The sequence below is a fragment of the Oculina patagonica genome, chromosome 7 (assembly GCF_052425735.1).
Source record: "Oculina patagonica isolate OP01 chromosome 7, crgOcupat, whole genome shotgun sequence".
Taxonomy (NCBI): Eukaryota; Metazoa; Cnidaria; class Anthozoa; order Scleractinia; family Oculinidae; genus Oculina; species Oculina patagonica.
The window spans coordinates 3,674,388-3,689,817 of record NC_135764.1 but is presented as its reverse complement, the minus strand read 5'-3'; the positions used below and the strand labels follow the sequence as shown (position 1 = coordinate 3,689,817).

General features: G+C 39.5%; 4 protein-coding genes across 4 annotated transcripts; 1 reads left to right on the top strand and 3 right to left on the bottom strand.

Moving 5' to 3' along the window:
- Positions 1-637: 637 nt before the first annotated feature.
- On the bottom strand, positions 638-2,053 carry LOC144660054 (2-phytyl-1,4-naphtoquinone methyltransferase-like). The gene has a single exon (XM_078520614.1). It carries the CDS (start codon positions 1,690-1,692, stop codon positions 874-876), a length of 819 nt encoding a protein of 272 aa, XP_078376740.1. The 5' UTR covers positions 1,693-2,053; the 3' UTR covers positions 638-873.
- Positions 2,054-4,491: 2,438 nt separating this feature from the next.
- Positions 4,492-6,127, bottom strand: LOC144660245 (potassium channel subfamily K member 9-like). Its single transcript, XM_078520846.1, has 2 exons — positions 5,646-6,127; positions 4,492-5,134 (listed from the first exon to the last, which is right to left on the bottom strand). The coding sequence occupies exons 1-2, from the start codon at positions 5,953-5,955 to the stop codon at positions 4,620-4,622; spliced, it is 825 nt and encodes a 274-aa protein (XP_078376972.1). The 5' UTR covers positions 5,956-6,127; the 3' UTR covers positions 4,492-4,619.
- A 2,180-nt stretch (positions 6,128-8,307) lies between these two features.
- On the bottom strand, positions 8,308-9,990 carry LOC144660179 (putative malate dehydrogenase 1B). The gene has a single exon (XM_078520772.1). It carries the CDS (start codon positions 9,931-9,933, stop codon positions 8,524-8,526), a length of 1,410 nt encoding a protein of 469 aa, XP_078376898.1. The 5' UTR covers positions 9,934-9,990; the 3' UTR covers positions 8,308-8,523.
- On the top strand, positions 9,954-15,240 carry LOC144660220 (MKI67 FHA domain-interacting nucleolar phosphoprotein-like). Its single transcript, XM_078520822.1, has 6 exons — positions 9,954-10,167; positions 11,473-11,601; positions 12,694-12,802; positions 13,174-13,280; positions 14,060-14,170; positions 14,794-15,240. The coding sequence occupies exons 1-6, from the start codon at positions 10,057-10,059 to the stop codon at positions 14,857-14,859; spliced, it is 633 nt and encodes a 210-aa protein (XP_078376948.1). The 5' UTR covers positions 9,954-10,056; the 3' UTR covers positions 14,860-15,240.
- Positions 15,241-15,430: the final 190 nt, after the last annotated feature.

Here is a 15,430-nt window from a genome sequence, read left to right as displayed (position 1 = left end):
CACTTTATTTTGTGGAGTGTGTGTCAGCGGTCCTTCCTCTTCCTCATTCATTTCTTCGCATGTCTTCGTCTCCGTCTTGGGTGGTTTCTGCGTGAGGGATGACTGACGTGATAATTTGTACTTTCGCTTTCATGACTTTGCGTCGTTCAACGCCGTCTTTCTGTTGTTGTCGCCGGTGCGCGTGCGATTTATCTTGTCAGTTGGGAAAATGACTACATGCATCCTGCCACAAGTGACAGACAATGACGTTGGATTTCATCTCACTATTTCTTTCTATTCCCTGACTTGCTCTGCAGCAAAAACATGGATTGGGCCCTATTTTTGAGGTGGTAAAAGCTACTAGCGAGGGGGCAAAACAAAATGCCGAAAAAATAACTATCTTTTCAATACTGAAGAAAAAAGCATACCGAACTTATATGAGCGACGAAGGAGCAGGGCGAGTCTCAGTGTTTTTCCCTTGATTATACTCTTTTTTTGTAGTGCTTAGGCCATATAATAAATAACTTATTAACCTGTCGCGGCCATTCAGGGATCTCCCTCGACCTGATGAACCTCGCTGTCGCTCGGTCAATACATCACGCCTCGGTCTGGATTCCCCTGTATGACCTCACTCTCGGTTAATAAGTAGTATATAATACACTGAATAATACATAGTAATAATAATAGTTTTTGTATCTGAGATTAAAAAAAAAACAATTAAGAAAAGTGGTAATAGTAGTTTAAATTGTCTAAAAGTTGAAAAGGCCTATACCGAGAGGGAATTTTCGTGTCTGAAAGTTTTGCATAATAATAGAACTTTGAACCTCACTTATAATAACTGTCAAGATAAGTATCTATTGATCGATATTGTGAGAAGATGAAGTCTGAATATATTTATGGGCTAGCATTCTTTCCTTGCTTTACAGCTATCAATCGACACATTCCCGATTCCTCTTCGATTCCTCTGAAGTCGAAACGAGGGTTGCTATCTCGGCTTGAGTACGGATCAAGGTAGCTATAACTCTGCAAACGCTTTTCCGTTACCAGCTTAAGATCAAAAACACCGTGTGTAATCGACCAAAGATATTTCATAAGACACTCGATGCTTTCGAAAACCATTTGCGTGCTGGACACGTCATAACTCTTAAGGATGTCAAATCCTGCAGAGGTACAGTATTGCTCAACCTTGGCCCTTTCTTCCTCATGTACCATGTCAAGAAAGCGTTGTAAGTTCTCAGGATTGAAACTCTCGAAAGCGCGTACTTCAAACGGGAAAGAATGATCCACATACTGAACGGCTATTTTCCCACCTCTTTTAAGACTTCCAAACATATTCTTGAAGACTTCTTGTTTGTCAGGGATCCAGTGAATGACATGATTACTGAATATAATATCGTATGACTCGGAGCCGATCCCTGGGAAGTTTGAAGCGCTTCCTTCTACAAATGAGAGATTCTTGATTTCACCATGAGCTTGCCTAGCCAGTAGAATTCGTTCCTTGTCAGGATCAACACCCACAACCTTTCCTTCGGGTCCTACAAGCTCAGCCAGATATGCAGACAGCTCTCCTGTACCGCAACCTAAATCCAAGATGGCGTCTCCTGCTTGAGGACAAATATCTGTTTGAACAAACATTTCCCCTTCCACCTTTTGCACGGAAAGCGAGATTTCTCTGTATCCTTGTGCTGCGTTATCGCTTAACAAATTTGCCATCTTTTGATAAACCAAAGCTCCTACACCTATAGTAAGTTCTTTGTGTTCAAATTCACGATGGCTGCCTTCTTGTTTAATAGTTTCAGTTCGCAGCCGTTGCTTGGGTTCGTCACGCAATCATGTATTATCTTAGAGATTACACTACTGTATCGCATTAATTTGAATTTCAACAGATCTCCACGGCCTCACAATTCTATATTTGCGCAATCACTAACATTGCTTCTTTGTGTCAGAAAATTTTAGCTGTTAATGTTTTTCTTACCCCCACCACTCCCATGCTTAATTCCCACTGTCTCCCACTTATTATTGCCACTCTCTAATACCCCCAATATTGTTAATTACGCCAAGTCTCCCTCACTCCTCATTGGAAAACAATAACATAACATACACATTTAGTTGTCAGCTGCTTTCATTTTACAAATTTTTTTTTATATAAATATATATATATATATATATATATATATATATATATATATATATATATATATATATATATATATATATATATATATATTTTATTTTATTATTAATTAGGGAATGGGGGCCAAGTGAACCGTTAGCTTAATGCTTTGACAAATTTTCTCGTGTAAAACGTCATCGTTTCTGCATGTATTGCGTGCCGTTTTATTTGTAAAACCATCGAACGGAAGGTGTATTTTAGTTTTTATTTCCAAAAGCCATTCTATTTTTTACGTTTTTTTTCTTTGAACAATGAATACGGCTATTCCTCGAGCAACGCTAACGGATTTCTCGTGTTCTTCAAACTTCCGCGTGGTCTCCATAACTCAATAGACAAAAACTGAGCATGAACTGGTTTCTTAAATATATCTGAAAATTTCCTCCTTGGGCGATGATAGCAAAGGGACGGGTACGTGTTTGAGACCAGTGTGGAAGAGAAAAAATTTAGGAACCATAGAAAAAGAAATCAGTGACGTAACAATAAGATTTTCGCAAACTTTCAAGGAATTCCAAACCAAACTTGAAAATTTAGAATCCCGTTCTGAAGTTTATCTGCCATGAGTTGAATCCATTTCCAATCTCGCTTCGCGTTCCTCATTCGCACTACCTGGTGGGTTCCTGTTATTTGTTTCGGGCACTTTTCTACAAAATCAAACCTGTGATCTGTAAGGCATGTGTTTTATATCTCTGTAAACAATAATAAAACGCTCAAATAGCTGAATCATTTTATAACGGACGTGATTCACCCACCCCCTTCCCTACCCCCGCTCTACCACTCCACCGCAATCACCAGAAATGTAATGGCAACTCAAATTCTCTAGGTATATTTTATTTAATCAAGACAGATATATACCAACCAAATAACAATTGTCAGCTGCCACTTATGCTATAGTATGAAGTATGTTATAGTATATCCAAATATATGCTGTATATAATAATAGTTCTCGTCCTAAATACACGTGACCTGTTTAACTCGCGAAAGCTTTTAAAGGAGCAATGTCACGGTAAATTAAGGTGATTCCCTGGTATTGCATTGCGCATCCTTACTGCGCAGAATTTTACGCGTAATTAGCGCGCGCACATAAACAAAATGGCGGCTTTTTTCTATGCGACTTGGCTCGTGAGAGATAGAAATCATCGTTTACTCGTTAACGAGTTCGGTGACCTATCATTTTTTTCTCTTAGTTCGAAAGTAGCGATCAAATTATTTCTATAAAATGAATACAGATCACTTTCTATGGCAGAATAATACATTATCACCGAAAACGTGTACTTTGCCAGTACTCGCAAAGGAAATATAAGGAATTATATGGTAAATACAAGGTCTTCCTGCTCATAAACGAATACGGTGACCCCCCTTTTTTATTTTAAAATTTAACTTCCCTGAAGGTAAACAACCAACTGGCAACGTTTGGTTGGAAATCTATGAGCAGTTCTATTTCTAGGGAATTACCTTAAGTCATTTTCTGATTCCTTTCAAATTGAAGGACACCTGAAAATAATAGTTTTCTAACGTAGAAAAACAACAAAGGAGTAATAAAAAGGCGAAAATACCAAGAATGGTTCCGACTGATAAAGATTTAGACAAATTTCGAACGAAAAATTTAAAAAACTTTGCCAATTTTTTCAAAATGTGTTGTCCGTAACGTAGCTCCTTTCAGGCTGGTTTTCAAAAGCGAGGTAAAGCGCAGTGCTTTACGATCTAGTGAAAATCAAACCAACAGAGTCGTAAGCAGACTTTCCAATTCCGCTTATGACTCTGTCGCCTATGATCCAGTGAAAACTAAGCTGTCGGAGTCGCAAGCAGAAAGGAAATATTCGGAGGGCCTGAGAACTAGCATTGTGATTGGTTTGTTCTTCCACTCCTGCTTTGCGACTCCAACAATCTCAGTTGTGGGAATAAGTGCCAGTTGTGGCAAATCTTCGTTGAAGTACTCGAATATTTCCGAATAATTTCATCCAATCAAAAACTAGCGTTAGTGCTCAAGAGTACTTCGAAAGCCGTTACGCGTATAAATACGTCATGTTGCTTAGCAACTTCTGGGAAGAAAACCGCGGGCTCAGTCACTTCTCGAAGAAGTGATGTCGCCGTCATCTGGCACTTGTTCCTCCGACTGATCTAGTTTCACTGAATCATAAGCAACTTGAGTCATAAGCGGTGATCGGAAGAGAAACGTTCTGATTGTTCCGACTCCGATTCCGTCGAGCTTATGATTCGTAAGCTAAAGCACTCTTACTACTCCGACTGCGACTCTGGCCGCTAGTGGAAATCAGTCTTTTAGTTTAGTCGGCATATTTTGATAAAATTACAAGCTATAAGTCATAGAGCCTCAAGGCCTCAAGGCAAATATAATGTAGTTTTGTTCTTATTTCCTACGCTTTTAACTTTTTCTATGTAGATGTTTACATTCATTGTGTCATGGCTTTATCCGCTCACCACAGTTTTGCTAAACGTTTCCTACATTTGTTCAAACATCAGCAATTTTCTCCAGCTTCTCAGTTTCTTCAGTTTCGTCGTTGTCCTGTGAGCCCGCGGTCACACGTCTGATCAGCGCCACTGCGGCTGCCGCGTGCAGAATGTTTGAGATGGCGGTGAGCCCCAGAAATATGAACGGGATGGCGATGTACTTCGCTTTCTGGGGATACAAATCTCCAAAGCCGACCGTCGTGAAGGTAACGACGTAAAAATAAAAGCTTTCTCCATAACTCCAGCCCTCAGCCGTCATCTGCGCAGCAGCGCCGATCACTAACAGCGACAGCAAGTACACAAAGCCAATAAGGAAGCATTTCTCGTTCAAGCAGCATGGCGGTCCATTTCTTCCCAGACAGCGCCTCTCGATGGCCCTGATGAGCGACCTCTCGCCTCGCAGCATTTGCTGGCCAATGAATCTGAGCAGTAAGATAGTTATCGGGATGCCAAAGATGGCGTACACCACGCATAGGGCCTTGCCGAGAAAAGTAACGGGTATCAAATCTCCATATCCTATTTGGACATAAAAAAACGCAATTTGAGGTCTTTGAAGAACGTAAAGAGTCGAAATGTTGCTTTTTCTAGTTAATAGATGCTCTTTATCTAAAAATGTGATCTTGCTCTTAGCATCTTGGTCCCTAATGCATTTTCCTTTTAGTGAGTTTGAGATTTATTTTCGTTCTGATTGGGCGAGTCCTGAGAAAATTTATTCTCAAAACAAAATAATTTTAATATCAATATAACTTGCATGACTCATCGCAACTCGTGAAATAAATTTCCCGCGAAAAAAATTTTGCCGGGAGCATTTTACAAGATTATCGCGAATTCTAACCTTGCAACGAAATAAAATACACAAAACAAATGAATCATATTTTCAAGTAGATACTTATCTTCAATCATGGCAATTATTATAATCTTGTTTTGATGCATGTCAAATTAAATCAAAACAAAGCCAACACCTTGAATTTTCATTAGGTTAAACGGTCTTCAACTACTGAATTCAACAATGTTTCCCCGTTCTCACCAATAGTCGTAAGCAAAACGACCACAAACCAAAACGAGTCTGCGTAATTCCATCGGCGTTCGTGGTAATAATCCTCGCGCGGTGTTTCACGAATCTTTTTCGCGAGTGCGTCAAACTCGGCAGCCGTCATGTTGTGCTTCTGCATCGTTGCAGCTTGCACCTCTGACATATTCTGGCGTTCTTTCTGCTCGTGGTACGGTCTCTCCACATTGCCTTCCGCAGCAGTGAAGACGAAGATCCCGATGACAATGTACCCACACCACAGAAGGAACAGAATAAGAAAAATCGCGCCCTTTCCAAACGTCGCCATTTCAATCTTTCTAAATTAATAAGAGACAGCTCCGGGTTTGTCTTGTTTATGACTAGTGATCGTATCCGAATAATAAGTGGAAAACATCCGTTTACGTCAGTGTGTTGCGATGGTGATACCCTGATCTTACGAAAATTATCAAAACAGAAAACAGCTGCTACAGGGAAAGTCAATAACATTAGCGAGCCCAAAACGGTAAAAGATGCTAATTGATCTTACCTTCATAAAATATGCCACTTTGCATTAACGTTTAGCTCTGTGTGTAAAAGAAATGTTGACGAAAAACGAAGCAGATCAGAAGTTGGAAAGCCGGTTCAAACGTTAACTATCATTCAAGTTGTTTTGCGTCACATCAAGGGCAACGTCGTTCTTGGTGAACGTGAGTTACAGCTTCGGCTGTTATCTTGATCTGCTATTCAATTCGGTGTTACAGGAAGCACTTTAAATTTTGAAAATGCAACATTCTAACTCACCGTTAATCGGTGCGATACACGCGACTACTACATTTGCTTTTAGCTTGAAACTTGGGCAAGTTTTCAGTTCCAGACTTTTCTTTGTCAATCTTCCTCAAAATCTTGTTACTTATTTTTATACTTGAAGCAGATCAATAAAGATAGGAACTCAGTCTAGACTGTTCCAAAGGAGCGAGGAGATGTGTATAATTAACCTTTTGTATGTTACAGAGGGTGCGTTTCTTTGGGAAACTGCAAGATTCGATTTTTAATCTCATATCACACAGGCTTAATTCCCAAACCGAAATGAAAACTCCGAAAACTGGCTCTCCGCGCCGAATTTATTTTTTTCAAAAAACGCAGTCCGTTGTCTTTTTGTAATTAAAAATACCCGCATAAGCGGACTTTCAAGATATGCCGGAACAATTCCTTTTTTCGCGCCAATTTGAAAAGAGCGCGTAAAATGGCGCGAAAAACGGTGTCTGATCTGAACCAACATAAGGTCGAAATCATTGTCTTTGCGGCGAGCTTAATTAAAGATACATGTACTTGGAAAAAATATTCAACAGTCCTGATCAGATGCGAGCGATGGAAATTTGCTGGGTTTTTACACGTAGTTGTGTTTCCACTTCTTTTGCAATTTTTTTTTTTATCAGTATAAATTTCCCATCCCTCTTTCAGACACTGTAAAATTTTCTACTATATCAAAGTGGTCTTTAATTGCTATTTCTCAAATCTGATTGGTTTTTCAAATTTTTTTTTTTTCTCTTTTTCATTTTAAAGATCTCAGGCCCGTAGGGAGGGGGGTGCGATGGGTGCGTCCGCACCCCCCCCCCCCCCCACGAGCCTTGGAAGTCCGCTCATTGTGAAAAAGGGAAAGGGGAATGGTATTCCTGTACTGTTCAAACATACATTCAATATGGTCCTTTGGGTTGAAGGTCCACCATTGATAGATTCGTGTGTTATATTTTTGACCAAATTGTCCCCCACCTACCAGAAAAAATTACCCTTACCAGAAAAAGTTGGCAGGTATAAAATTGGTGATTCTAGGTTAATTTCAACTATAAATTCTACCAAATGTCCTTCATAGTCTCTAATAGTCGAACCGTTCGAAGTTACATTAATATTTCCAGGCGCTAGAAAAAAGAAAAGGAGACTAGGTACTTGTCGGGATTGGAAGCACCCAAGAAGGTTGGGTGCTTCAACAAACCAACACTCAGGCTGATTTATTTAATTACCATTTGACACTGAAATAATGAAAGCTATCTATTTTCTGCCTTTTTTTATGTACTGCCGACATTGTTAGCTATTCATTGTAAATTACGTTTACAAGGTTCTGTTTCTAAAAAATACGTTTTTGAATTTAAAAAATGTACCAGATTATTATCGTTGCTACCTTCACTTTTACCAGTGCCTTGTTTCCTTACAAACTGTCTTCAAAACGCACGAAATGCTGTCTCAGATAACTTATTTTTTCAAAATTTCCCAGGGGAGGATGCCCCCATACCCCCCCCTGCATTTTCGCGCCGCAGACGCTCATACGCACCCACCCGTGAAAAATCCTGGTTACGGGCCTGGATCTGCCAAGAAAATCTTAAAACCATACCCAATGGGGTGGCACAGACTGTGATAGAGGCGGGTGGAGGGATCTTGTGTCACTTGTCCAGATTTTAAAATAAATACCCTTGTTACTGTCTTATACTTTATGCCTGCAATCAGAAAATTATGGGAAAAAATGCTATTGGCCATAATTTCATTGTATGCACTGTCAGTGCATTTTGGGCCATGTTACTTGTCAGAATTTACTCTGACTACCCTGGCAGGGATCTAAATTGCCTGTTGTTAGTGGATGTACCTCCTCCTCCCCACCCCACCTTGCCCAGGAAATCACCAGATTTCACACATACCGATTTTAAACATCAGTGATTTTATTTACTAGCACTAGTTGAAAATTGACTTACATTTTTATTGACATTGATTGACATTTATTGACTCTTAAAGCAGTTGAATATTCTGTTTAGTCTTTAGTCCACTACAATATATTTGGCAATAATTAATTTACATGTCAAAAGATGCTAATTTTTCTACCTATGTACAAACAGAACTATAAATCCACTCAAGTTTCCGAGCTCAGCTCACTTAAAATTTCCTCGCAGTCTTTCTTCAGTTCTTCAGCAATGGTTTGCACTTGAGATTTAAGGTTTTCGTCAAGTTCGATATTGTCAACAATTTTCCAGGAACCTTGGCCAAACTTGACCGGCAAAGAAAACACAATATCCTGTGGAAGGTCATACCATCCTTCGGAGGATACTCCAAGCGAATAAATCTCTGATGATGTTCCGTGCCACAGGTCACAGAGTTGTGACAGCACAGCAAAGCTCCCTGATAAAGGTGGGGTCGCACCTGGGTTTTTAACATTATCTAGCGGCTTTTTTAATGTTTCCAAAAACTCTCCAGCTAGCCACTTATCATCATGAACCATTTCTGGTACTTGACGTGTGAACCCGGGAACATGTGGTCCCCAAATGGCCCCATCATACCCATGCACTCTTGCATTTCTTGGGTCTGCTGTGGTAATGACACCTATGTTACCCCAGATAATTACATCCTTCAACCCAGCAGTGTTTACATTCAGTTTTTTGGCCAGTTGTCCCTTGGCCCTATTTTCCTGGAGGCGAGCCAACGCGCAAACATTTTGTTTTGGTATCGATGGGGCAAATTTACTGGTGACAAAAGCGTTCACACTCGAGGGCCCACCTCCAATGAGTACCTTTACATCATTCTTGGCATACTGGTCAAGTGCCTGTCCATGAGCTTTAAAAATTCTGGCATTAGCAAGAAGCTGCTCCTTTTTGTCCCCTTCGCCTGCAAGAGGCACTCCGTCAAGCAGAACTACGACGCTAGCATCTTGGAAGGCGACCGCTGGATCCGAGGTGTAAACCACATCTCTTAGGAGAGGCCATGAACAGTCTTGGATCTCCATGGCTGTTCCTTTGAGAACTTCTTGCGATTCAGGCGTGTCGAGGAGATATATACTAACTTCCTGATCGATTCCAAAGACTTCTCCTTGAGCTAAGTAACTCAAAACACCATAAGCCAGAGCGTTCGATGCCCCACCGACACAAACTCGCAAAGGTGTGATGGCGGCTTTTCGCTGTTCTTCCTCTGCATCAATCTCGATCTTTGTTTGAAGATTTTCTTTGGCCATATTTATCAATTCGTCGCTCATTTTCACTGAAGTGATGCCGTAATAGCCTTTCGCCATTTCTAAGAAGTCATCGCATCCACCAAGAAGTATTCCCGCGCCGCCTCGATCGACCAGCTCGCGCCAAACAAGAGGAGAGCTAACATGCTTCCATCCTTTCTCTTCGCAAGTCAGTTTTAGCCAGTCTTCCCATTCTTCGGGCTGCTTTACAATCTTGTGAACTTTGAAATCTGATAGGTTTAACGCAAGCTCATCGGCTAGAAGCTCTGCTTTGGCGTAAAAAGGGCAATTTGCCTTTCCAGCGATAACATACTTCGCCATTTTGTTTCCGATCTGAGGAGTTTATGATCGTTGTCATAGCAATGGAGTTCGATTCGACATCGCGGGCTCGCGTCACACGTGTAAGTTTATGCGCATTCCATACCCACGTGGTTAAATTTCAACATGGCGGACAACAACATAGAAGAAGGTGAAAAGAATGAACTATCAAGTTTAGCTCTTGATTCAAATAAACAAAAAGAATTTGAGGATAAAGTCAAGAGAATAACTACCCAGGTAAGTAAAAGATTGTGTTTATCACATAATCACTGAGCCTGAGGGGTGATTATAGCTTCACAAGCCGAGTTTCTCGACCAATGGTCAAAATGCCCCAATTCTTATAATTACCTCTGAAATTATACTAATAACAAATATTTTGAGAGGATATTGATACGTGTTTCATCGTGTTTCCCCTCCTAAGAAAATGCTGCTTGATCTTTCAGTGATATGCATATATCACTGGCTAGCTATCCCCCAGAAGTAAAAAATCCAGGGAGATTGAATGTAATTTTTCCCCAGCCCATGACCAGGATGAAACATGATTAGAGTTAATAGAATGTTTTGGTAAAGAAAATCTGAAAGATCACAAGGAAAACTATGGGGATTTAATAGGGGATATATATTCTGTTAAGGAAAGGATGGAGACATAGCGGCTTGATGGTCAGTTTGCTGGACTTTGAGTTGAGGTCATCACAATCTTGTACCTCAAGTTTTTGATCCTTACTGTTTTTACTGTTGAATGTGTTTCGTAATTTTGGGTTGGTTGGTCGGATTAAAAAAAATCCTCAAAAAAATCGGAGCAATGTACAAGATCTAAGAGGCTCTGTACCAAAGCATCATTGCCGTGGAGGCTGGAAACAACGAAATGTGGTTACAAATTCAACATAGCTGCAATGGAGGTAGAAAACATCGATGTCGTGGTTAAAATCAGCTGAGAAAAACGAAAAAAGATAAACCACTAATGCTTCTTTGCGATCTGCCAGCATCCATGAGTTTTTTTTTTTGAAAATGCCAAAATATGGGTCAGTCAGATAACGATAAACAGACAAAAAAAGGGATGGCGTTAGTTAAAAAAAAAATAAAATGACCAGAAGTAAAACAGCAAGGAGCTCAATTGTGTTTTTGGCGGTTGGCTATGCACATTGTGTCCTTGAGCAGAACAGTTTACTGTCACAGTGCCCCTCTCCACCCAAGGGTTAGGGGTGGGTAGGGACAAATTAAATCCTGAGGGATCACTCTGCAGTGGGCTTGGATCTCATTAAAGGGGGAGTGGGTATACTCCTAGTCTCTTCATGCTACATAAACTGGAGACATGGTTTGATAGATGGACCACTAAGTTCAAATGCAAATTTTACCTTGTACATGTACCTTGTGTGCTTGTTAGGAAAGTGTGACCCAACTGACTTTGACTCACAGAATTCTCCCTCCACTAGGGAAAACATACCCCATGTAAAATGGGTAAAAAAGCCAGTGATAGTTACAGGCATCAATGTACACACTCTGACTGACTTAATAAGGTTATTCACATTTTTTTCACTTTAGGCTGATGACTTGACCCCTGGTGTTATCTATCTTGGTCATATTCCACATGGCTTCTATGAAAATCAAATTCGAGACTTTTTCTCACAATTTGGCACAGTAAATAAAGTCAGACTTTCAAGAAGCAAAAAGGTGGGTGGCTCAGACTCTAGATAAGAAATGAATAAAATAATATGCCATCCATAACAGTGGTTTGTTTATGAATCACAGTATTAAGCCTTGTTTATGTTGAAATTTGCATCAGATTAGTTTAGATTATTTTACAATAATAAGAATACAGTCAACTCTACCACACCTTATAAGACGACACCTCTTTAAGACGGAAACCTGCTTTTGGTCACCTCCCTGATTTTTTTCAGTAATTTTACTGTAACTAAACTCCCTATAAGACGGACACCTCTCTAAGATGGACAGTTGGAGCCGGTCCCGACGGTGTCCATTTTAGAGAGAGTCGACTATACAGTAAAAACCCGCGTATAAGAACCTAGGTTTTTCAAGTAGCCTAAACAGTTCTATAAAATGTATATGTAAAATAGGCAACCAGGTTCTTAATTAGGTTCTTAACTTTTGTTCAAGAAATAAAGTAGAATTTTTAAATGATCTGGTCTTTAATGTCCAATAAAGTATTCTTGGAGGCTTCGGTAAGCAAAATATATACTATTTTAATCTGATTCTGTTAAAATCAAACCTATACTGTAACCTTCACTATAATTCCCAATAAATCTTGTAAACAAAATAACATAACATGATAAAATGTCAAAGTTCCTCTTTAAAAATGTCCACTGACAGAGGATTGGAATTAGTATTTATCTCTTATTTTGAAAAAAGAACCTGTTTTAGAATTTTAGCCTAAAATGGTCTTATGAAGGGTGCTTAAAAATGAAATTTTAGCCTAACAGGTTCTTAAATGTTAGGTTCTTATATGCGGGTTTTTACTGTATACCATTTTATAGTACTTTTAATGTTGTTATGGGTGTCAAAAGTCCAATGCAGGAATATCTTATAAAGCATGTACATGTATATTTTATGATCATGGTGTTTTGCATTTCTTTCCTGTGTTTTGGTCCATGATGTGATGTGCACCTGTATTTCGAATTTTATTTACTTGACTGTGAAAAGACAGACATTTTTTGGTAAAATTGGTAATTGGTAGTGATTATTTTTATCTTGAGATTTAAATTTTTTGTCAGGTTATTAATTTGTTTCTTTATTTCTACTACACAGACTGCAAGATCAAAAGGCTATGCCTTTGTGGAGTTTGCCTGTGATGAAGTCGCCAAAATTGTAGCAGAAACTATGCATAATTACATGATGTTTGGAAGATTATTAAAATGTGAGTATACATGTAGTCACACTAAGGAGCCTGAAATTCTTAAGATCGCATTTTAATGTTCATTTACAGGGCCTTCAGTTTACAAAAGGGCCTATTTCTGATGTCCATTGTGTTGTGTTCTTGGGCACTTCACTCCCACAGTGCGTCTCTCCACCCAGGAATATGAATGGGTACCGACGAATTGTTGAGGCAACCTGACATAATGCTGGGGAGGTAACCCTGCGATGGACTAGCATCACATCCAGCAGGGGGAGTAGAAATACTCCCGGCTGCTTCATGCTACAGAAATCAAAGTGTAGCTCTGAGATGAGCCAGGTACGTTTAAGGCTTTACTATTGAATCTAAATTTCTGCCATTTTCCATTTTTACAGGCAAAGTAATCCCTAATGATAGAGTTCATCCAAGGCTATGGAAAGGATCAAACAGAAAATTTCGTTTTATACCCCGACAGAAAAATGAAATCAAAAAGCAAAATAAGGTGAGTACTGATAGTCAACAAAACAAAGAGAATGGTGATTACCCTCAAATGTCTTGTTGAAACAGGGCCATAGGCAGGAGGGTGCAATAGGTGCATCAGCAGTCCACCCACACGCCACAAAAGAGAGGTTCACGCCTCTGGTGCTTGCACCCACCCATGCAAAATCTTGCCCACGGCCCTGTAATAAAAGATCAATACAAAGTAAGATGTATTGGAGTCAAGTTTAAATTGACAGCACCTTTGTTTCATATTTGATCGACTTGTCAACACACAAATTTTACTTATTGGTCTCCATACATTTTTTATAGTTTAAGTTAGAAGAATTTGATGATAGGACACTTGTCAGCATGGCTGAGTTGTTTAGGATGTAGCAGCTCTCGTCAGCTTGTAATTCTACTGTTCCTCTAGTGTAGCAGTTGCTATTGTTTTGCGGACTTGGGGCATTGTTCCTGTTGTTTGTTCTATTGTTCTCTCAAAGGGTAGCAAGCCATTCATGTGCGACCTTGCGAGAGCTGCTACCTGACTAGCCTGCGAGAGCAGACGCATTTCCGGCCGTCGCTTCTCTCCGCCGAAAAATAGAAGAGAAGAGAAGCACGGCCGGAAATGCGCGCCCGCAGGCTACTACCTGACCCACATATGGAGATTCCTGGTAACTTGCTGGATTTGTTGTCTGTAGTCGCAAGTTCAACCCTGCATCACAGGTTTTTTTGAAAATCACATCTTCATTACTCTGGTGCTATAATGATTGTGTTTATCACCTTTCTTTCCGTCTGTTTCAGACAAAGACTGACGAGGAACATCAAAAACAAGTCAAAAATATTCTCAGAAAAGAACAAAAGAAGAGAAAAAAGATGAAAGATCTTGGCATTGACTATGAGTTTCCTGGCTATGTAAGTTAATCCTAGTTTTTTTTTTTTTTTTTTTTTCACTTCATCAAGAACACAGCTACTGTGCAACTCTAACAGCTGTATTTTCCTGCCCTTCCACTCTTATCTGCCCTTTAGGCCTTTCCCACACTCCTAACATTTTTAACTTGCCAATTTGTCCATATTTCACTGCAAAGTTAAAGGACCCTCAGAAGCAAACAGAAACCCTGCGAGCCCCATGCTTTGCTCCTTTCTCTAGTAGCACAGACAAAAGTGTTGTTTCTTTTCTCTTGGACCATTTATACCCTGGAATCCTAAACCCCCTCAAGTGTTATTGTTTAGCATTAAAGCATATGGTTTAATTCAGTTTTCTTGCTACCATAAAGTTCTGCAAGTAACAAGGATCATTACTTTCGGATTTAGTAGCCTCATTCGTTTACTACTTATGGAGGGTTGCAACTTCTGGGCATTATTAGGACCTTGATAAATAATAAGGTGATCAATGGCAACAATCAGATACATGATACTAAACATACATGTATCGTGGCAAATGCCACTGAAATGTATTGAAGTGTTGTGAAGATTGTGTGAAGTTCTTGCTTACTCCCTCTGTGTTTTTTTTTTTTTCAATTTTTTTATTTTTACAGGCCTCAGAAATAAAGACAAAACACCCAAAACATACGAGATTTAGCAACGAGGAAAGTGAAGATTAGTGGCAGGCTTGGCCTTCCTTCTCCAAACTACTGCAGAACAAACGACAGGGCTTGACCAAATTAGTTTTAACCACCATGATGCAACATTCAAGCATGTTACTTATCAACAAGTACTGGAAAAATGCCTGTTGGATTCATATTATGATCTATTCTAGGTGAACAAACACTGTCGGCCCCCAAAAAATATTAAATACTGGAAGTATTCTTCCTACTGATGAAATTAAAAAAAATGTAAAAAAGGAACTCAATGATAGAAAGCAATGTTTCGAAGGGGGGATTTATAGATTTGACAGATCTTCAAACTGTGTGAAGAGAATCCATGCCAAACATGAACCTCACTTTCTCATTTTTTCTTATTAAAGTCCATTTTTGTCCTCTCCATCACTTTCCTAATGGATTGCTGTCATTTGTTGAGTACTGAGCTCAATTTTTCAAAAGCTAAGTGATAATCATTAAACCCAGGCTCTGTTCTTCTAGTACAAACCTTTTTATTCTTAACCTCTTTCAGTTTAAGATTTGTCAAGAACAAAGTGGAGGGGGAAAATTGCAAAGCCATTTAATAATTTGAAAA

Excerpts from the sequence above, each read along its gene's own strand:
- LOC144660054 (XM_078520614.1), bottom strand. The coding sequence starts at position 1,692 with ATGGCAAATTTGTTAAGCGATAACGCAGCACAAGGATACAGAGAAATC.
- LOC144660245 (XM_078520846.1), bottom strand. The coding sequence starts at position 5,955 with ATGGCGACGTTTGGAAAGGGCGCGATTTTTCTTATTCTGTTCCTTCTG. Across the intron at positions 5,135-5,645 it reads CGTTTTGCTTACGACTATTG|GATATGGAGATTTGATACCC; the intron begins GTGAGAACGGGG and ends ATGTCCAAATAG.
- LOC144660179 (XM_078520772.1), bottom strand. The coding sequence starts at position 9,933 with ATGGCGAAGTATGTTATCGCTGGAAAGGCAAATTGCCCTTTTTACGCC.
- LOC144660220 (XM_078520822.1), top strand. The coding sequence starts at position 10,057 with ATGGCGGACAACAACATAGAAGAAGGTGAAAAGAATGAACTATCAAGT. Across the intron at positions 13,281-14,059 it reads AAATCAAAAAGCAAAATAAG|ACAAAGACTGACGAGGAACA; the intron begins GTGAGTACTGAT and ends CGTCTGTTTCAG. Across the intron at positions 14,171-14,793 it reads ACTATGAGTTTCCTGGCTAT|GCCTCAGAAATAAAGACAAA; the intron begins GTAAGTTAATCC and ends TTATTTTTACAG.